Here is a 23225-nt window from a genome sequence, read left to right as displayed (position 1 = left end):
CAGAAACAGCGACACTCTTGTCCATGGTCTGCGACTTATATGATAGCTCATCCCTATTTAAGTGACTGGTGCTGAGAGCTGCAATACCAGACATCGCCCATGGACAAGAGTGGTGCTGTTTCTGGATAAAATGCATGCCTTTTTTAATCCTGGACAACCCAGGCAAGAAATACAAGACAGGCATTAATAGATCTAATCCCAATGGCAGAGTTGCTCCAGCATCATTGATAGTTTTACATGCAACTGGAGTAACCACTATTATTTCAGGTTTAACTGCTTAATGTATTATGACATTTATAAAAGCCTCACAAATTTCCATTTATCAATGTCATATTAAGGATGAGAGCATTGCGGCTGTGCCCAACTCACTCCAATGTACTGACAGTCTTTAGGTAGGATATAGAATAGTACCCTGGCTCCCAGTCCTAAGATTATACTGGCTCCCAGTTCTGAGATTATACTGGCTCCCAGTCCTAAGATTATACTGGCTCCCAGTCCTAAAATGGGCATAAAGGGAAATGTATGACATGTCAAATGATCACATTTGGGTTGATTTCCCCTTAAAATAGGTGTGGCTACTTATTTATTCAACTCAATAAATGTAACAATTGCCCTCACACCCCAAAAACATTGATTTATTTGTTTAGAAAGATTGGGACATTGATGTGACTCCTTGTAAATTCTGTGCGGCACAATTGGGCTTGGTTGTCTGCGTGAAAGCTGTTTTGAGTTATGGAAAGGTTAATGCAAAAATCTTTGTCGTGTCTGCCCAGCCAATAAATTACACATTAGTGCAGGTATTGACAAGTGCAAGCCGAAAAATGCCATGTGCATTACCCCCACCCCATGAGAGTATGAACAGTGATTGACAGCTCAGGTGTGGGCGTACGTGCTATATACAATTATTCATGAGCAAATTACTGCGGCAGAGGTTATATTTGTTGTAATAGATTTAGAATAATCTGGCTTCAAACAAGCAATTTGTTTTATTTAATGACATAATAATTATTTCACATGTTCTATATTTGGCATAACTTCAGACAATATATACCTTTAGTCCTTATGCATACGACCATATGAAAAATCGGCATGATACAGTACTCTGTAGGCAGGGGCATAGCTGTAAGGGTTGCAGAGATAGCAGTCGCACCAGGGCCTGGGTCCCTGAGGGGCCCAGAGCTCCTCTACCACATAAGAAGACACCAGTATTATAAATAGCAAATTATAGGTAGAGCATCCTGTTAAAGATTTTGCACTGGGGCCCAGGAGATTCAAGATACACCTCTGTCTGTAAGGATATGCAAACTTCAGACGTGCAGTTCCATATTGTATTGGTCCTCCTTTTCTAGCAGTTTATGGGGGCAAAAAATTGTACTTATACAGAGGTTTTTACGCAACTCTGTATAAAGTGGTACAATCTTTCCGTATACATTGACTTCTTCGGGAAAAATTGGCACCCACATGGCATCCAATGGAGCATTGTATGATTTATTTTTTTCTTACGTTGGTACATTGAGAGTATTTTCAGGCAATGATCACACGGCAAACCAAAAACGGACGTAAAATACAGAGCTGTTTTCAAGCGAAAACAGACCCTGATTTTTAGCCGTTTTTTAAGCAACTTGCGTTTTCTTTATGGCCGTTTTTTGAGCTGTTTTTCTATTGAGTCAATGAAAAACTTCTCCAAAAGCGGCTCAAGAAGTGACATGCACTTCTATTTTACGGGGCATTTTTTTACACACCGTTTTTAAAAACGGCCATGTAAAAAACGCCCCATGGGAATGGATCGCCGTTTTTCCAATTGAAATCAATGGGCAGACGTCCGTAAAAAACGACGCAAAAAACGCAAGTTGCTTAAAAAACACGCCGAAAATCAGGGGCTGTTTTCGCTTGAAAGCAGCTCCGTATTTTACAGACGTTTTTTGTTAAGCATGTGAACATAGCCTAAGGGTGAATAAAAAAATTCTCAGTACAAACATATGGCAGCACACTGGGTTATGAAAACCTCCATAGGATAACATTAACTCAATATTATGTCTCTGTACAACCCAGAACATCTATGGAGCCATAATATGGTCTTGAGGATGAATCCTTGGTAAGATTGGCATCACCAAAACTTTGGGACCAATAAAGGTCGTAAATAAAATTAAATTGACTAAAAAACAATTAATCCCTTAAAGAGGCTCTGTCACCAGATTAGCAAATCCCTATCCCCTATTGCATGTGATCGGCGCTGCAATGTAGATAACAGTAACGTTTTGTTTTTTTTAAAAACGATCATTTTTGGCCAAGTTATGAGCAATTTTATATTTATGCAAATGAGCCTTTCAACAAGTAAACACGCCCAGATGTTACAAACACAAAACACGCCCAGTTGGAAATAAGAGAAAACACGCCCAGTTGTCCATTAGAAAGGCTCATTTGCATAAATATAAAATTGCTCATAACTTGGCAAAAAATGATCGTTTTAAAAAAAACAAAAAACGTTACTCTTATGTACATTGCAGCGCCGATCACATGCAATAGGAGATAGGGATTTGATAATCTGGTGACAGAGCCTCTTTAAGGTCTTTTTGCTTTGGGGCATCCAAAGGGAACTCCTATGTCCATAGCAGAAGCCAGGCCTCCCAACACTCTACTTTGGACATCATATGGAATTGGACAATTATATTTTCCCATTCCGTCACAGATTGATGTTGCCTTAAAAACACATTAGAAATGGCAGATGCCCATGAAATGCCATGTGTGAAACCAGTGTTAACTACAGCTTTATTATTGGCTAAAAAAAAGATTAATGACAATTTTTCATGATGTTTTCATACCTTAGCATTAAGTGGTAGACTGTCCCCTGAGTTTCCGTAAAGTGCCATAATATCGTTATTTTTCTTTGCTCAGAAACACTTCTGAACATGTCATGATAGTTTTTTTTTTATTAGGACAAGATACGATCTAATTTTTGTTTTTCTTCAGGAAAACCGCAGATCTGAACGTGCAGAGCAACAACGTTTCAGGACTGAGAAGGAGCGAGAGAGACAAGCCAGAATGGCGGTAAATAAACCATAGCTTATTATGAAAACTAGTGCCAACAAAAAGGAGGCAATGCCCATAGCAACCAAAGAGATTCCAGCATTATCTACTAGGCTCAATATATTATTCTTTTATTTTTTTATACATATTATTTTTTTCTTCTGATATTTTTTTTATTGGTTATTTTTTGTGCTGCAATTCCATTCAAAGCTAAACATCTTTTGGAGGTAAAACTTCTATAAAGTTCCCTTCCCTAGAAGCTGTTCACATAAATCTAATGATAAAAGTATGAATCGGTCTTTCTTGCATTAGCATTATCTGCTAATGTATCTGCTAACTCATGTATCTGCTGTTTTTGCAGGCCTGGGTGGTACGGGTTATGTTTTAAATAACATTTCATCCCATCTTATATAAGATTAGAGCACGGACTAGACGGTGACTTTGGCCAATAAAATTTTACCCTATGATTCATCCAACGAGAGGCCACAAAAAACCTGCAAGGGGGGGGGGGGGGGGGTTGGCAATTTTTGTGTAGCAGACTATTAGACAACTGTTGCAAGCCATAGAAGTAAGCATAAATATCATGGACCTCAACAGTCACGTGATTTATTGTGCCAATAAAATACCCATTATACAACTGGTATCATATCATCCTCTTATAACGGATATTGCACAGCAAAATTGATCAGGAACAGGTCACTGGAGGAACAGGCAGTTTTACTTTATTATATTTTAGGTCTGTGATTTGTTCTGTTCCCATGTTTGTCTGAAAAACAAAAACAAGAAATAAACAAATAGCAGAAGTGACCTTACAAGCAATAGTTTTAGCAAGTCTTAAGCAATATGACTGTTGATGCAAGATTTTTAATGTAAATGTGTACAATTTCAACTATACTGCACAAATAATTCTCATGATATTTGACAAGTATCTGCAAAAATCATACAAGTCGGAGTTAGATCTGCTGGTAAATTGCACTTGTCAATTTCCCATAGTGTCACCTTTAGTTATTTGCAATTAAGAACATGTATTACATATAATCGTCAAACTTCCTAACCCAAATATTTTTTATTAGCATTAATTTGCCTATAATAACCTCCAAAAACCACCAGGGTAGTTGTCTACTGCAGAAGACCTCTCTCAGCTGCAAATCTCAATACAGTAATAAACGATGTGCTGCCATGGCAGAGTGGGTTAATGTTGCTACAAACATTCACAGTGGAAACTTGATATTTTATAGGAAGAAAAAATGAGAAAAGAAGAAGAGGAAGCCAAAAAACGTGCTGATGATGATGCCAAGAAGAAAAAAGTTCTTTCCAACATGGGAGCCCAGTATGGGGGTTATCTCATGAAGGTAAGTCATTGTCATGATTGAAATGTATTTTCATTAATTACATGGTCAAAACATAGTATGTCCCTTAGATAGAGCATTGATATAATAACTGTGTACATAGTAATTGTATCATAGTAATTGTATCTGTTGGTAGATTTGTGGGTAAACCTCATTTTATTTATTTCTTAGGCAGAGCAGAAGAGAGGGAAGAGACAGACCGGTCGTGAAATGAAGAGAAAGATTCTAGCGGAACGGCACAAACCCTTATCCATTGATCAAATTAATGAAAATCAGCTAAGGTACATTGCACACTTAGGAGCAGGACATGTGTTACACATTCCTTAAAGAGGATCTGTCACCAGCTTAGTAATGCCCTATCTCCTAGCTAATCTAATAGGCGCGGTCACACTGATAATGCTAGTGAAAATTGTGTCCCAAAACGTTTATTATTTTAAAAGTTATGAGCTTTTTTTCAGTGCCGCCTCCAGGTTTATGTGGGCGCTTGGGCGACACAGACTAAGTGTGCCCCTTTGCAAGGAAACTCACGGCGGCAGTAAAATGGGAGAAAACATCACTTTGTGCCCCCATATAGAAGTTAGGCCCTGTTTTGTCCCCATAAAAAGTTAGGCCCCCAGTTTGTACCCCTATAAATTTAGTGGCCACTGTAGATGGTACAACACAGTCCTCCTCTCAGGTAGTGCCACACAGCCCCCTCCCAGGTAGTGTCACACAGTCCCCCTCCCAGGTAGTGCCACACAGCCTCCCTCCCTGGTGATGCGACACAGCCTCCCTCCCTTGTAGTGCCACACAGCCCCCTCCCTGATAGTGCCACACAGCCCCCCTCCCAGTACGTAGAGCCTTTGGGGCTCCCTCTAAGAGAGGAATCCCCAACAAGAGCAGTGCCGACGCTCTGGCTGGGGATTCCGATTCAGGAGGCGCCCCTGACGTCAGGAGCAACCCCAGAGCTATATTCCCTGCTAGCACTCTGCCTGGGACTCCTGCTCTGCACCTGACATCACTGTCCATATATAGATAGTGATGTCCGGAGCAGAGCTGAAGTCCCGGGAAGAGTACTAGTAAAGGCTCTGCTCCAGTACTCCAACTCTGTGGATGCCCCTGACATCACTGTCCATACATGGACAGTGATGTCAGGGGCTTCCCCAAAGAGTGTCCCGGAGCAGAGCCGCTTTTAGCGCTCTCCCTGGGACTCCTTCTCTCTTCCTGGCATCACTGTCCATATATGGACAGTGATGTCAGGGGAAACACCAGAGGCAAAGTCCCGGGCAGAGTGCTACTAGCACTCTGCCTGGGAGTCTGTAGCCTAATAAATGGCAGAGTAAGGAGCTACCTCCCTGCTCTGCCACAGCGTTCAATAGTATCTGCGTCTTAAGGACGCAGATACTATTGAATGCGGCATCGCTACCACTGTAGCAGCCATAGCGGCTGCTAGAGGGTCCACTGGGCATTGTGGGGCCTGTGACGGTGGGTGGCACATGCCCCCTCATGCCGTGGGCCCCGTAGGAGCCGCTATGGCTACTACAGCTGTAGTTAAGCCACCTACTAGAGGCTCCCACTAGAAGCAGAATCCCGTCGGCAACACTCTGGCCAGGGATTCTCCTCCTGGAGGAGCCATGACGGCAGCGTCAGCACCCGGCGGCCGAGTGGGTCACGCGAAGGGGAGTGGGCCCTGGCACTTGCCCAGGTTCGCCGGGTGCTGACGCAGGCACTGGCTTTTTTCTAAATATGCAAATGAGGCTACACTGGACAAGTGCGTGTCAACACTAGTGATTCTCCTGAAGTGGAGCTACCTCACAGCCTCGGACCCTATCCTATCAGCATGAAGCTGCTTCACACACAGTGTGAGAGACTGAGGCAGGAGGGAAGGGGGATCACTTCATATCTCGGGCTGTGGACCACCTGAAACGGTGGTTTATAAAAGATGAGATTCTAATCTCTCATATGACACCAGGATCGCAGTTATGGCTGTGAAACAACCGGAGATATCACCAGTTGAAAACACAGTTGGGAATAGAAACTGTGTACTATAAGATTACGCTATGTTGCTGGGCTGGGAAGAGAAGAACTGTATGCTGATTGGACAGCGTCATACAGAAAACATTACACTGCCAAGAGTGAAAAGAAAGAGTAAACTCCCATTTGGCAAGTATCACCAAATTAGAATATTTAGAAAAATGCTTATAAGTTTTCAAATAATAAACGTTTTTGAATAAAAATTACACTGTAATTATCAGCATCATAGCGTCTAGTAGATTTGTTAGGATATAAGGAATTTATAAACTAGTGAAAGATCCTCTTTAAGTAACATAATTAGAGGCATGCAGCAGACCAACAGTTCAGATAACAAGTAACTTATTCCTTGCATATGGAAGCACTTCATTTGAAGATAACTGGCCAAACCAAGGTTTTGTTTCCTGCCTGTGGAATAAAGAATTATTTATCATATCAGTTTGAGAACTTTTGGCCCCCTGTCTACTCCCCCCTCAATTAGAAAAGTGTAGAGTATGTTTACCTAGATCGTCAGGGGCCCCAAAAGCCCTGGCATCTGCCCAAGTTGGCTTGGTGCGGACATAGACCCACAATAATACTAAATACTAGCGCGATACTGTCACCAAACAATGGCGGTATTGTTTTGTGACAGTATTGTGGTATTATTCGGTCACAGAACAGGTACAGTGTCAAATAATACTGCCATACAGTGACCAAATAACAGTTCCAAATAGGAAGTCCGCAGGGCATCATCCCAATACAGACCGGACAAAAGAATACAGAACTGAACAGTCGCATTCAAATGCACAATCTAACAATTAAATTCAATGGTATGTTTCCTGATGTCTGTCATTTGTTTTTCCAAGTGGAGGCTTCTTCCAACTAAAACTCACGCTTGCATAGGCTGACACATGGACCTCATTGGCTTCTCTTTGACAGCACATCTCTCCCTCTTTCTCTCTGGCAACACAAACCCTGTCACGATCCGTGGGTATGTGGCCGACTAGGCCGCACCGCCGTAGAGGAGTACAATATAGAATGGCATGGAAGTAGTGGACACACTTGTGTGGTTGTTATACGAGAACTCGGCCCTTAGTAGAAGCTGTAACCAGTCATCATGCAGCATGGAGATGAAGTGACAAAGTTAATTCTCCATGATTTGGTTAATCCTCTCGACTTGACCATTGGACTGGAGATGGTAGGCCGAGGAAAAGTCCAATTTCACATCTAGGAGTTTACAGAGTGCTCTCTAGAATTTTGAGGAGAACTGACCCCCCCCCTGAGCAGACACTATATAAAGAGGCAAGCCATGCAAGCGGAAGATGTGTAGACTGAAGAGATTAGCCAGTCAAGTAGCAAAAGGTAGGCCGGTCAGCGGAATAAAATGTGCTATCTTCGAGAATCGGTCCACCACCACCCAGACAGTATTGCATCCTGCTGAGGGAGGAAGATCTGTGACAAAGTCCTTTGCAATAATAATATTTTTGCAAATAATTCAGATATCAGTGGCAATTGGTGTTTATTCTTGACCATGATCTGGTTGAGACCACAGTAGTCAATGCAGGGTCGAAGAGATCCGTCTTTCTTTTTAAAGAAGAAGGAGAGGAGGATTTTCGTATGAAGCCCCTCTCCAGATTCTCCTTGACATAGGCTGACATGGACTGGGTCTCTGGCAAGGAGAGAGGATATACCCATCCATGGGTAGGTGAAGCATCTGGGACCAGTTAAATTGGACAGTCGTAAGACCGGTGTGGGGAAAGCATCTCAGCCTCCTTCTTGCTGAAGACATCCGCAAACTAAGCAAAATGAGGAGGTAATCCTACTAATAACTGCGGCAGAGAAGGCTGGGCAGGAGGGATCTGTAACAGGCAGCGGTGGAGACATTTGGAGGCCCATGGAGAACTTCTCCGGAATTCCAGTCCAGGCTGGGCAGGAGGGATCTGTAACAGGCAGCGGTGGAGACATTTGGAACTCCATGGAGAACTTCTCCAGAATTCCAGTCCAGGACTGGGGCATGTAACCAGAGCCAAGGCAGACCCAGCAGAACAGGATTTTAGGCAAGACAAGAAATTTAATCAGTTCAGTATGAAGGGCTCCAATTTGGAGCTTCAATGGCTTGGTGTCAGACACGATCGGATCGGGCAGAGGAAGTCCATTCACTCAAGGCAACAGCCCGAGACGTCTCCAGTGGGACTGTGGGCAACTTGAGATGATCCACTAGGTCTTGTTGAATGAAGTTTGCTGCAGACCCTGACTCCAGGTAGGCAGAGACACGGTGCGTTTTCTCACTGGACACTATGGTCACGGGAATGGACAGTTTGGAAGAGAATTTTTGTTTAGCACCGTTCCGCCTAGGGTTGTCTCTCCAACCAATCCTAGGCACTGGAGTTTTTTGGCTTCTGGGGATACAAATGCACAAAATGGCCTCCGAGGCCGCAATACAGACAAAGTCCCGAAGTGCATCTGCGTTATCTCTCCTGGAATGACAATTTGAGCCGGTCCACTTGCATAGTATCCTCTGGTGGACCAGCTGGTGAGGGCAGCAGGGGTTGCTGGAAAGTAGGAGCCAGCCTAGGAATCTTTTTTCCCCGTGAACATCTTGGGACCGTTCCCGGATCCTCATGTCAATCTGGGTGGCCAGAAGAATGAGATCATCCAGGGTAGGTGGCAGATCTTGATCGGCAAGCTAGTCTTTAATCTCTGAAGACAGTCCCTGCCAGAATGTAGCCACCAAGGCCTCGTTGTTCCAGGCTGGTTCTGCAGCCAAGGTACGGAACTGAATCGCGTACTCGCCCACGGAGATGTCTCCCTGGCGAAGGGTCAGTAGAGATGCAGCTGCAGAAGATACTCTCCCAGGTTCCTTAAATACTGTACGGAAAGTCTGTAAGAAACACTAAGTCACGGGTCTCTGGCCCCTAACGTTCCCAAATGGGGCTCGCCCATGCCAGGGCCTTGCCAGTAAGGAGAAAGATTATGAAGGCAATTCTTGCATCATTTGAGGCATTTGCATGTAGTCTGAAGTGGGTATGGCATTGGTTCAGAAATCCCCTGCAGGTCCTTGCATCTCCGTCTTAGTGAGGAGGTAGTTGCAGGGAGAATCGGGGATCGGCACTGGTACTGACAGGTGGTGTAGCAGGAGGAACAGCAGGAGCAATAGGAGCAGGTGCTATGAAGACTGCAGCTTGCGCATCCAGCCGATATGAAATAGCGTTCACCTCCAGGAGGAGTTGGTCCTATGGTGACCGGAGGTCTCACATGTATGCCTGCATGACTTGTGACGTCATCATGGTTTTGGGTTGACCAGCGGGGTCCATGACCTGAGCATACTCTTATGCTCCGTGGGTATGAGGACCCACTAGGCCGCACCGCTGTAGCAGACTAGCAGCTGGCCAAATAACAGTCTATACAAAGTCCTAGTACAAGAGTACCTGAAATAGTCCAGACAGTAGCAGAAACTTAGGCACAGATGGAACTTAAAGGTAGATGACGCCACATGTGACTGATTATTTCAGGCGTGGCAGAGGACACCAGACGTCAGGGGCGTAGCTATGGGGGGGCAGGCGGGGCACGTACCCCAGACGCATCTAAGAGGGAAGGTGGGGAGTTGTGCCGACGCTCTGGCAGGGGATTCCACTCGAGGAGAAGACCCTGGCGTCTCTGTCCATATATGGACAGGGACGTCAGGGGCTCCGTCTGGGAGTGGACTCCCCGGACAGAATCTCCGCACTCTGGCCAGGGATTCAACTCCTAGAGGGAGCCCCTGACATCCCTGTCCATATATGGACAGTGATGCCAGGGGCTCCTCCAGGAGAGGAATCCCCAGCCAGAGTGTCGGCAACAGTCGAATTCCGCTCCTAGAGGGAGCCCCTGACATCCCTGTCCATATATGGACAGTGACGCCAGGGGCTTCTCAAGGAGATGAATCCCTAGCCAGAGTGTCGGCAACAGTCGGATTCCGCTCCTAGAGGGAGCCCCTGATGTCCCTGTCCATATATGGATAGTGACGCTAAGGGCTCCTCCAGGAGAGGAATCCCCAGCCGGAGCGTTGGCAACCCTCTAGCTGGGGATTTCACTCATAGAGGAAGCCCCAATGGTTGTGTGGCACTTTCTTCTAGGGGGGGGGGGCAATATCTACAGAGGAAGCTGTGTGGCAGTATCTACAAGGGGGGGATATGTGTCACTGTCTACAAGGGGGGGGGGGGCTATGTGGCAGTATCCACAAAGGGGTTTGTGTGGCGCTATCTACAGGGACTGTGTGTCACTATCTTCAGGGGGGGCTGTGTGGCACTATCTACAGGCGGGGCTGTGTGGCACTATCTGCAAGGTGGAGATGGGACACTACAGGGGGGCTTCGTGGGACTATGTACTCGTGGGGCTGTGCGGCAGTATCTACAAGGGAGGTGTGTGGCACTATTTTTAGGGGGCTGCGTGGCACTATCTACAAGCGGGGCTGTGTGGCAGTGTCTACATGAGAGGGCTGTTCATTATGTCACCATGTAGTCTCATTAGCTTCGGTTATACAATATGTTTTAGTCCGTCACACTGACCTCGTTAGTTTATTTTCTTTTAAATTTATTGTTATGTTAAGTACCTTATAGAACTAAGTTGCTTATAAAATGTACAAATGGTTTTATGCTCGAGTTACATAAAAAAAGTGAAAAAAAAAAATGACACCTCATCGATTGTTAGAGAAAGCAAACATGGTGAGGGGGAAGAAGATGTCAGGAAAGAGGTTTGGGGGGAGGGCGTCAAACTGAATCTGGGGAGGGCGTCAAACTGAATCTGGGTACTGGAGAACTTAGCTACGCCTCTGCCAGATGTGGTGTATGACAGGAGGCGTGACAGGTGGCACAAACACTAGACAAGTCTCAGGAACAAACACAGCACGGGATACAGTATACAGATAGCAGAGCACGGGAACACTGGGAACACGATACAACTAAGGGACCATTTGCTAAGACTAACATGGGAAAACAAAAAACTGCTCAGGCAAGGAGTGAAAGGACAGAACCCTTTTTATAGTACAGGGTGATCTGGGAATAAATAATAAATTATTTACATGTTCGCGCGCTGGCCCTTTAAGGCCGGGAACGTGTGCGCACCCTAGTGGTCACTGCAGGGCAGAGCGGATGCATGTGCTGGCGTCTCCGGGGAGTGAGACGTTGGCAGGAAGAGAGAGGTCTGCAGTCGCTGCCGTCAGCATGTAAGAGGAGGCGGCGGTCCGCGATTGCGGCCGATACAAACCCTCACTCTCCAGCAATGCATACACATGCAAATGTTTCAGATGTCACAATTACCCATTAAAAAAGTGTAGTGGCAGATAAGAAATCCTGACATATTGCTAATACTGGCGCATCCATTTTATGCCATTTCATAAGTAGCAACTTATCAATAAATCTGCCCAATTATGATTACAGAAGATGATGATGTACTAGCCTGCAGACAGCAGAAAAGGCAGCAGATGAAAGAAAGTAACACATGACTGCAGGATCAGACTACACTGGGTTTGTATGTAGTCTGTAACCATGGAGACACATAGGCGTGCATAGAAGCTGTATACACAAGACTGTAATTAACCAAGACTATTTCCAAAGTTGCTTAATTTGTTATTTTGGATGCATATTGAGATTTTTGTGATCAGATTATGAAAAACTATTAACAACTTGCTGTTAATAACAACAGGTCTATTTGTCCTTTACTGTAACAGGGAGAAAGCTAAAGAGCTATCAGACTGGATGTATCAGCTGGAGTCTGAAAAGTATGATCTCATGGAGAATATGAAAACACAGAAATATGAGGTACTGTATAGATAAGACGACACATGCATGACACATACATAATGTATACACACACACACACACACACACACACACACACACACACATTTATATGTATATTACTTATAACTGTCACTATTTTTCCCTTTAGATTAATATTCTTTACAACCGTATAAGTCATGCACAGAAATTGTAAGTATCATTTATTTATTGCTAAGAAAATGTCTAGTACGAGATGTTTAGGGTATAAGTGACCTGATGCACCAAATTCAGCTTCAAATTTATGCCATTTGCATTTGGCATTTTTTATTTGCAGGAGGTGAATTGCATATAATTAAAAAACTAAGTTAAGAGTAGACAAAGACACTGGGAAGTTTTTTTGTATGTTACCCCAGCTTGTATTTCATTCAGGATAAATTGTGTAATATGTTGTATATCTGTCAGGACAGTGAGACACAAAGTGATGGACAAAGACAGGGATTGGTCAGAGAGAAATCTATCTATCTATCTATCCATCTAATCTATCTGGACAGCAGCTGTTCAGGCACTAAATCGCCAGGGCACGTGGAGTATGGATGGACAGGTCCGTGCTGACCAATAAATAAGGCAAAAAAATTAATCCTCCACATCACTTGCAATCAGGGCCGCCATCAGGAATTTCAGGGCCCCATACAGCCAAATTGTCTGGGCCCCCCTCCCGTGGCACCGCCCATTAACGGTACTCCGTTCAGTACCATATCACGCTTTTTGAGTGATACATAAAAAGAAAAAAATTTAAAAAAACAATTACAAATTCTGCTGAACCAACTGCCTATTTAGAGACAGGCAGCAGCTTCAGGAGCGACATCATAAGGGACACACTAGGCGGATATGCTGCATAAAACTACACAGTGTATCCGCCCCGCTAGCCACAGGGAATTTCGCCAGCAAAACCGCACCAAACAGTGGTGCAGTTTTTCGGGCGTCATGTCCGCTGCGGAAATCCTGCAGAGAAAAAAAAGTTTCGACTTACCCCGGCCGTAGTCTAGGCGATGCGTCTCTCTCTTTTGAGCGTAGCCCGGCCTCTTGTGATGACGCCTTTAGGCCATGTGACCGCTGCAGCAGTCACATGGGATGAAACGTCAGGACAGGAGGCCGGACTGCGCTCAGAATAGAGGATCGCGTCGCCTAGACTACGGCTGGGGTAAGTATAAATGTTTTTATTTATTTAAAATTAAAAAAACCACCTTTTTTCTCATTTGTGATTTTTGCGGAGGAATCGCAACATTTCCGCGTGCAAAAATCACAACACATAGCACTTTGTTGCGTGTTTTAAATACCCATTGAATTCAATGGGGAAAACCCACAACAGAGGCGCAGCGATTGCGCAGCATAAATTTACATGCTGCGGATTTAAAAAAACACAGCAGGTCAATAAATGAAGTTTTTTGGGGCAGATTTTTTCTGTAGCGTGTGGATGAGATTTCTTCAAATCTCATTCACTCTGCTGCTACTGCAATACGCTGCGGATTTTCCACAATTAATTTTGTTGCATAAAATCTGCAGCGTTGTGCCTAGTGTGTTCCTACCCTAATAAGGACCAGTCCACATAGAGATTTTTTGGTGTTGATTTTGACGCGGAAACTGCATCGGAGTCTACGCCAAAAAACGCCCAAAACTGCCTCCCATTGATTTTATCTGAAATCAATGGGAGCCATTCGTGAGGAAAAAAAGCGCCATGTTCTTTCTTGCCGCGGTTCCGCCTCTGACCGCCCATTGAAATCAATGGGAGGCAAAAATAGCGTTTTTCACTGCGTTTTTTGCCTGCGGTCTTCAATGGCCGCGGGTGAATAACGCCGCAAAAAATGCGGCAAGAAAGTGTAGGCAGGTCAAGATTCCTTCAGGAATTTTGAGGCAGATTTTTTCTGCCTGCAGAATAATCTCTGTGGGAACAGGGCCATACTTAATCAGCACTTTCACTTTACTTACTGTGTCAGAAGAGCTGCTGGCTCCCACTCCAGTCCTCGTTGTCCCACGTCTTCCAGGTCCAGTCCTCCACCTCCAGGCTCCAGAAAATAGCTGGGATCAGAAAACGCCCGCAGCGCTATAACTAGACTCCTCCTCTCCTTACGCAACTACACACTTACGTTGAGGAGGAGGAGGTTAGTAAAAAAAAAAAAGGGGGGGACATACTTTGCAGAAAGCAGAGGAGCGAGCGGCCGGGAGCGCGCGGCTGCGTGCGTGTGGCTACGAGCGGCCGAGTGCGCGAGGCTGCGTGCGTGCAGGTGCGTGAAGGGGGGCGGTGTTTGACGGCCGGGCAGAGCAGCATCACAAAATCAGGTAGGGGGGGCCCGCTGCCCACGACACTACTTTGGTGAAAAGAACGGGCCCCATTGCCGGGGAATGTTTTTTTCTACCAAAGGCAAGCGGCGGCAGTCGGTGGGTCCCCTTTCAGTTAGGTTTGGTCCGGGCCCCGTACAGCAGTACCTCTAGTACTGCCCTGATGGCGGCCATGCTTGCAATGCAGAAAATTCTTTAATGTATCATATGAGCAAATAGATACATGTTAAGCATTAGGAAATGCAAGCTTTCAGATCACTCCAGGTCCTTTCTCAGCCACGTCACACAGGATCAAAGTGCAGGCTTGCACAGTTAACCTATCCTCAATGTAACCAAAATACAATCAATAAGTCATACTTATCTACGAATGTTACTATAAATAGCTATCAAAATAATGTTATATATATAATACTATATCCTCACAGCAGTGATTGAAGCTTCATAAAATTAAAAAAATGTGCATTCCTGCCAACCCTGGTCATCGTCACCAAAAAATTCAAGATTCTGATATTGAGCAATATATAATGTCCCCCTAAAGTAGGGATAGTACATTAGTCATTACATAAACAGATGTATATCAAAATCACGATCTAGGCCAGGGGTCTCGAACTCGGTCGGGTAAATGGGCCACATATAGAAAAAATTTGAAGTTGACGGGCCGCATTACTTTCAAATTTTATACAATACAAATTATTGTTAATCAATTACTTATTTGAACTACTATAACAATAACACATTACTATAATAATACTACATTACTATGACAATACTACATTACTATAACAATACTACATTACTATAACAATGCTGCATTACTAGACTGATACTACATTACTAGACTAATACAACATTACTATAATAATACTACATTACTATAACAATACTATATTACTATAATACTACATTACTATAATAATAATACCACATTACTATAATACTACATTACTATAACAATACTACATTACTATATTAATAATACTACATAACTATAATACTACATTACTATAAAACTACAATACTATAAAACTACAATACTATAATACTACATTACTATAATACTACATTACTATGACAATACTATATTACTTTAATAATAATACTACATTACTATAGTAATACTTAATTACTATAACATTACTACATTATTATAATAATATGACATTACTATAATAATAGCGCTAGGTTTAAACTTACCGGAAGTTTGCACATTTACTCCACGTGCTTATTTTAGCAATCCAGTTTTACAGTTTATGTCGCTAACTGTAGTCTGGCTGCTCAGTTGGCAGCGGTTGGCGGACACAAGAATGTCAAGATTGGGCAGCCCCTTTTTAGATAGTGCCACAGTGCCCTCTGTAGATAATGCCACAGTGCCCTCTGTAGATAATGCCACAGTGCCCCCTGTAGATAATGCCACAGTGCCCCCTGTAGATAATGCCACAGTGCCCTCTGTAGATGGTGCCACAGTGCCTTCTGTAGATGGTGCTGCAGTGCCCTCTGTAGATGGTGCCACACCCCCTGTAAATAATGGCACAGTGCCCTCTGTAAATAGTGCCACCCCCTGTAGATAATGCCACAGTGCCCTCTGTAGATAATGCCACAGTTCCCTCTGTAGATAATGCCACAGTGCTCCCTGTAGATGGTACCCTCTGTAGATGATGCCACAGTGCCCTCTGTAGATAATGCCACAGTGCCCTTTGTACATACTGCCACAGTGCCCTCTGTAGACAGTACCACCCCCTGTAGATCATGCCCCAGCGTCCTCTGTAGATAATGCCACAGTGCCCTCTGTAGATATTGGCACAGTGCCCTCTAGATATTGGCACAGTGTCCTCTGTAGATACTGCCACAGTTATGTTTGTGGATAGTGCCAAACACCCCCATAGAAAATGCCACAGTGCCCTCTGTAGATAATGCCACAGTGCCCTCTATAGATAGTGCCACAGTGCCCCCTGTAGATGGTGCCACAGTGCCCTCTGTAGATAATGCCACAGTGCCCTCTGTAGATAATGCCACAGTGCCCTCTGTAGATAATGCCACAGTGCCCTCTGTAGATAATGCCACAGTGCCCTCTGTAGTTAGTGCCCTCTGTAGATAGTGCCACAGTGCACACATCCCACACACCACTCTATAGATAGTGCCACACATGCACACAACCTATAGATAGTGCCACACATACCCCCTGTAGATAGCGCCCCACACACCCCACCTGGCCGGCAGCGCTACACCCCCATCCCTGTAGATAGCTCCATTGGGGCTCCCTCTAGGAGTGGAATCCCCAGCCAGAGCGTTGCCGATGCTCTGGCCGGGGATTTCTCTCCTGGAGGACCTAAAAAATCTATGTGGGTGGCAGCCAGACCAGCCCACTGTGCACCAGTCCACCTGGCATTTGCCAGAACTGCCAGATAGCCAGTCCAGCCTTGTATATGTATAGGGACAGTAATATAGTGAGAGAAATTGGGAGTTAAAATTTAAAAAATCTCTTGACAGAAGTCAATGCTGCCTTAAGATATAGGTGTATGTTTTCATACATCATTGTCATAGCTCTGGACCCCAGCAATATGGAACGAATATGGGCACCAAATACCCTGTAACAAATTATGTTTAAATAGCCATTACCCTATTTGTGAATTAGTAAAGAACATATCTCACAATGTGATTTAGTAGATTGGTGGCAAAGTCGATTCTGAATTTGTTATTATTTTGTGTATGCAACTCTTATACAGGCCTATATGTTTCCATGGTAACAGACAAAAGCAAACGTGTAGCCTGAATCCTGCAGTCATACTGCTTCCATCTTTCCTCTACTTCTCGCTTACATACCAAATGCATGTTAGTAAGAATTAGGGGACTTATAGAAGGTAGTGTGAATACAGGATCAGACTACACAGAGTTTGTTTGCTGTCTATTACCATGGAAACATATTGGCATGTATAGGACCTGTATACACAAAACTATAGGAGATTTCTAATTAAGACTATTTGCAAAGTTGCTTCATTATTGATTTTAGATGCATTGGAACAATAAAAGAATATTGGTTTGTGAAGGCGAACATAGCCTTTAAAGTTATTTTCAATTTAAGGAAAACGTCTGAGATTTCTCTATGTTTTCATCATTGTATGTGTGGGGGGTCCTCAACTGGGACATATCTAAAATGAAGGAGCAAAGGCACCTTTTACAAGCATTGTGGTCCTTCAGCTTTTACCTCAGAGATCTCAGTGCTAATGTTGATGGAGCACCAATAATGAGGGCCTATCAAAATATATCAATGTCTGATCAGTGATGGTCTGAGTCCTGACTCGCCCACCGATCAGCTGCATAACTAAATCTATGGCACTGTGCCTGGATAAAAAAATAATCAACTGATAGGCACGAGTGCCAGGAGTTGCACCCCTACTGATCAGGTATTAATGGTCTATCCTAAGGATAGGCAGTGGATATTTGAGCGCCGGAAAACCCATTTAACGGGACTGTAATACCTGTGAGTTTTGGGCATATTAAGATTTACAGTAGATGTAGGATTGACAGAGCAGAGACTGATTTATGAGTGTATACTTGCATGTGTGTACTTTATTAATGCACTTGATATAAAATAGATTGCCACATAAAATAACAAATCTGGAGCATCTTTTCTTAGAACTCTGTTGTGCTGTTCTTCTGTTATTTCCTCTGAAAATGTATGAATAAAATTATAACTTGGTGTTAGCATTCCCGTTATCAAAAGAGTGTGTCTCTATACCGTCAGACATTGTCAGCCTTGATTGGACAGTGTCATACTGTGTAGGGACACTCCCCATTGACAATGAGAATGGCAACGCCCAATTTTAAATTTATTCATTTCCAAGAGGAATAACAGGGGAACTGGCAATACAAGATTGTTAATTAAAGGGGAATGCAAGTATTTATAGAGTTCTGACAGGATCTTTAACGTAGTATTATATTAGTATTCTATATTTAGAGAGTGCAGAGATGCAATGTGATTGAGAAATTCTTATTGAACTGATGATGGGGTCAAGGCATATGTTACCTCTGTTGCCTTCTTCTATCTCAGACATTGGGTAAGGTTTATGACCGAAAACGATTTCAGTTTACAGAGGATTTGGAGTTTCCTGGATGTGATCAATAAGAAACCAAACACGCCTATAAGATGTTGACTAATACATTGTGGGTTGTAACCATGAGTAAGAATCATTTTAAAGGATACTGACTGAGAACTAAGTGCGGGCAAATAACATGACCACGTTCTTCTCATGATCCTCTGTGTCGAGAAGATCTTACCTATAATTACTAACACTTGTTAATGTTTTTGAGCAGTACACATTGGCCTTAGATTTTAATGGAAGAAGCTGTGAGACCTAAAGGTCCAGTTGATAGATATTATATGTGATAGAATTTATCTGTGGTATGAGCTCCACTGTGTAATAATGTAATAATTTATAATAATGTCTTATAATTTATCAAAGATATGTGTTAGCAGTTATAAATGACAGTAGAACCCTCCCGCATGATTTTAGGACTCACAAATATCTAGTTCTCCTCTTGTATTTATGCCATGGTTAACTTTAGCGCCTTTTCAATTGACCCACAGATCAGGGTTGCCGACTTTCTGTAAATTGCTGGATAGTCCATAGAAATACTGTACATTTTCCAGTGAAAAATGTTGTTGGAGAAGCTTGTACAGATTATTGGGATTGTAAATATCATTATTTAAGAGGTCACCGTGCAGGCTGCTAAAGTGTGAATATCACTATATTAAGCTATAAATAAAGGAAAATCAGAGCAGCACCAAATATTAATTGTCAATGGTGGGTGCAGAGCCCACGACTTATAGCCTGCAAGCCTTAGGTATACAGTAATACCAATAGAGGCAGCACTCCCAAAAATAAGTGAAAAAAAGTTTGGACTTTATTGGCCCACGTGCTATTAAGCCATATACATATATTAATTTGAATCCTTATAATTCCTTATGGTTTTCCAATGTATCTGTAAAAATTGTCCAGAAAAAAGGATACTATAAAAAAAACTGAGGTTGGCAACCTTGCTACAGATTTCGTTTTTATCCTGCCAATTGGCAACTGCCTCGCAAAGGTTTTTGCCTTCATCTGGATCAACACATGAATTACATGGGTTTAACTTGATGTTTATCTCAAATCTCCTTGTTATGTAACATGATATCCCGCCCTTATTTCCTTTCCCATGAGATTATCTCACTAAGACATTGATGGAATATGTGATTCATGATCGCTAGAATTAAATTGCTGTGCCAGTTCAGCTCCTAGGGATATTTTAAAAACACAAACAGAAAAAATGGGACATAAATATCAAAACCACAAAAAAGGCCATACTCACTAGGTAGATGGGTGGGTGAAAACCCGTTCCCATCAGGACGCAGACGGGTCAAAGAATGCTGCAGAAGGAGTGTGCATTAAATAGTGATAGCCCCTCCCACTAGTCTTGAGGGGAGTGGCAGACTAAGTGCTCAAAGGTGTGCGATAAATGTGTGTCAGTGTAGTGCTAGGGTGTGAATGGATGGTAAAAAATAAATATGTATGTATGAAAGTGTCAGAACTGTGTAATAATGTAATAAAAATAAAATAAATGTGATGAATAGGGGTCAGTGCTGTGAATAGTACATGGGGTGTCAGTACTATGTGTAATACGTGGAGGGATAATGTGCTGGTCGTCAGGCATGGCGTATCTCGCCGAATAACAGCCTATTTGTAACGCCGCTAGTGTTAGCTAAAGCGGGCTGCTCTGCATTCCAAACCAAACGCCAGCACATCATGCCCTCCCAGCATATAAGACCCGGCTGCGTCCTGAAAAAAAGTGTAGTATACGTAGTAAGAAATATCCATGAAACATGGGGTATTAGTTGTCATTTTGGCCAAAATACGCAAAGCTCGCAACCCAACGTCAAGGGTCCCCAGTGCCTTGCGAGTCCCTAACCAGAACTTTCCGTTCCTAATTTAAAAACACAAACAGAAAAAATGGGACATAAATATCAAAACCACAAAAAAGGCCATACTCACTAGGTAGATGGGTGGGTGAAAACCCGTTCCCATCAGGACGCAGACGGGTCAAAGAATGCTGCAGAAGGAGTGTGCATTAAATAGTGATAGCCCCTCCCACTAGTCTTGAGGGGAGTGGCAGACTAAGTGCTCAAAGGTGTGCGATAAATGTGTGTCAGTGTAGTGCTAGGGTGTGAATGGATGGTAAAAAATAAATATGTATGTATGAAAGTGTCAGAACTGTGTAATAATGTAATAAAAATAAATAAATAAAATAAATGTGATGAATAGGGGTCAGTGCTGTGAATAGTACATGGGGTGTCAGTACTATGTGTAATACGTGGAGGGATAATGTGCTGGTCGTCAGGCATGGCGTATCTCGCCGAATAACAGCCTATTTGTAACGCCGCTAGTGTTAGCTAAAGCGGGCTGCTCTGCATTCCAAACCAAACGCCAGCACATCATGCCCTCCCAGCATATAAGACCCGGCTGCGTCCTGAAAAAAAGTGTAGTATACGTAGTAAGAAATATCCATGAAACATGGGGTATTAGTTGTCATTTTGGCCAAAATACGCAAAGCTCGCAACCCAACGTCAAGGGTCCCCAGTGCCTTGCGAGTCCCTAACCAGAACTTTTCGTTCCTAATTTAAAAACACAAACAGAAAAAATGGGACATAAATATCAAAACCACAAAAAAGGCCATACTCACTAGGTAGATGGGTGGGTGAAAACCCGTTCCCATCAGGACGCAGACGGGTCAAAGAATGCTGCAGAAGGAGTGTGCATTAAATAGTGATAGCCCCTCCCACTAGTCTTGAGGGGAGTGGCAGACTAAGTGCTCAAAGGGATATTTTGTTGGCTTAATTTAGTCTAACGGGTGACCATGAGGTGGCACATTCTTAGCGCCACTTCCTTCTAGTAAGGGTATGTTCACACGACTTATTTTCGGCCGTTTTTCGGGCCATAAACGGACGAAAAACGGCCAAAAAAAATCTGAAGCAGAACGCCTCCAAACATCTGCCCATAGATTTCAATCTGAAAAACGGCGTTCTGTTCCAACGGGGCATTTTTTTACGCGCTCATTTTGATAAACGGCCGCGTAAAAAACGCCCGCAAAAAATAAGTGCATGTCACTTCTTGAGCCGTTTTTGGAGCAGTTTTTCATTGACTCTATAGAATAACATCTCCAAAAACATACGTAAAAAGCGCTGCGAAAAACGCGAGTTGCTTAAGAAACGTCTGCAAATCAGGAGCCGTTTTCCCTTGAAAACAGCTCCATATTTTCAGACGTTTTTGCTAAGCGTGTGAACATACCCTAATCGTCAAGGGTCACGGTGATTGGACCTGTACTGATGGAATGCTAGCGATATGTCCTCATTGTCTTAGTGAGATAGCCCCTTTATTTCTGGTTTAAATGATGGGAAATTAAAGCAGTTCGGTGCACATTTTAAGGTGGACATAGTCACATTTATAATTTGCTATAAAAGTGATAATGACCAGTGGTCCATGGAGTAAACCAGTGTTCTTAGTATCCAAGCAGATGGATTGTAAAACGTGGATTGTTAGCGTGGTCATCCTAATGTGAGCCTGCAGAGGCATATGCCAAGGGACCAATGATGAAGAATACATATTTTCCATATTGCTTATCTATGTTGTACCCATCACTATTTCCATCCTAAATGCCCTCGTGGACATCTCCTTTCCTATTGTTAAATCAGGGCAATTCCATGAAAACCTATTTGCCTTTAAAACACAATTGTAGTAACACAGACATATATTTTTAATATCTGATAATAATCAATATATATATTTTTTTCCTTAGCAAAAAAGGTGCAGGAAAAGGACGTGTAGGTGGACGTTGGAAGTAAAGGTCCATTATGGTGACTGCGCAATGCTGTAAAATATTGGAACCATCCTTCAGGAATACTTCTTGTGCTCTATATTTCATACTATGTCTGTACTAGACGATCACCCAACCACAATGATATACTGGACTGCTGCTTCCATTTGTATGCAGTTTAGTACAATGTGAGCGAAATGCATTGTCAGCAACTGTTTACAGATTTCTATGTATTTTAAGGCCAACAACCACAAATATGTCCCTTGCTAAATAAATAGCCATGCAAAAACATCTGTCTGATTTTTTTATGTTTTGCATGTCTAAAAAATATATATCTTGTTTATGGTTTACCACAACGCTCAGAGAAATTGAAGTGTGATTTATTATCATTGTGGTCTTCTTACTCACAAATGTAATCATTCATGTGTCAGATGAATCTCACGGTCTAGTAGTGACGAATCATTACAGTAGTGAATTCAATTAACTTTTGTTGTTGTGGTGAAGTCCACGGGCCGGTTTTAGGGGACAAAGTGTGTGATTGCCCAGGACCCCCATTTCCTAGGGGACCCCTCATGTATGGGAACCCCTGAGGCAACATGAGAGTGGAGTGGTAAAACATTCCAATTTGAATGACAGTATTGTGTGGGCAATATATTGCAGTGTTATGTGGATATGGTATTATTATTTGTTTACTGTATGTATGGTGGTATTATTTGGGCACTGAATGACTGGTTTGTGTTGGCGCTGTGTGGTATTATTTGACATTGTATGAACATTCAGGTTAAAAGTGCAAATGTATTCTGTATTATATCTATCTATCTATCTATCTATCTATCTATCTATCTATCTATCTATCTATCTATCTATCTATCTATCTCATATCTACCTATCTATCTATCTATCTATCTATCTATCTATC

The 23225-nt window shown here is 43.0% G+C and overlaps 1 protein-coding gene across 3 annotated transcripts in view; it reads left to right on the top strand.

Moving 5' to 3' along the window:
* Positions 1 to 22585, top strand: part of TNNT1 (troponin T1, slow skeletal type) — a 45993-nt gene extending 23408 nt beyond the window's left edge. For all 3 annotated transcript variants that reach the window (XM_075838846.1, XM_075838847.1, XM_075838848.1), the window contains exons 5-10: positions 2971 to 3048; positions 4266 to 4379; positions 4548 to 4657; positions 12073 to 12163; positions 12294 to 12334; positions 22289 to 22585. In XM_075838846.1, the coding sequence (XP_075694961.1) occupies positions 2971 to 3048; positions 4266 to 4379; positions 4548 to 4657; positions 12073 to 12163; positions 12294 to 12334; positions 22289 to 22334 (480 nt within the window). In that variant the 3' untranslated portion in view covers positions 22335 to 22585. The remainder of the gene's footprint in view (positions 1 to 2970; positions 3049 to 4265; positions 4380 to 4547; positions 4658 to 12072; positions 12164 to 12293; positions 12335 to 22288) is intronic.
* Positions 22586 to 23225: the final 640 nt, after the last annotated feature.

The sequence above is a fragment of the Rhinoderma darwinii genome, chromosome 10 (assembly GCF_050947455.1).
Source record: "Rhinoderma darwinii isolate aRhiDar2 chromosome 10, aRhiDar2.hap1, whole genome shotgun sequence".
NCBI lineage: Eukaryota > Metazoa > Chordata > Amphibia > Anura > Rhinodermatidae > Rhinoderma > Rhinoderma darwinii.
Note: the sequence above shows the minus strand (reverse complement) of the source record. Positions and strands in the feature narration are given on the sequence as shown.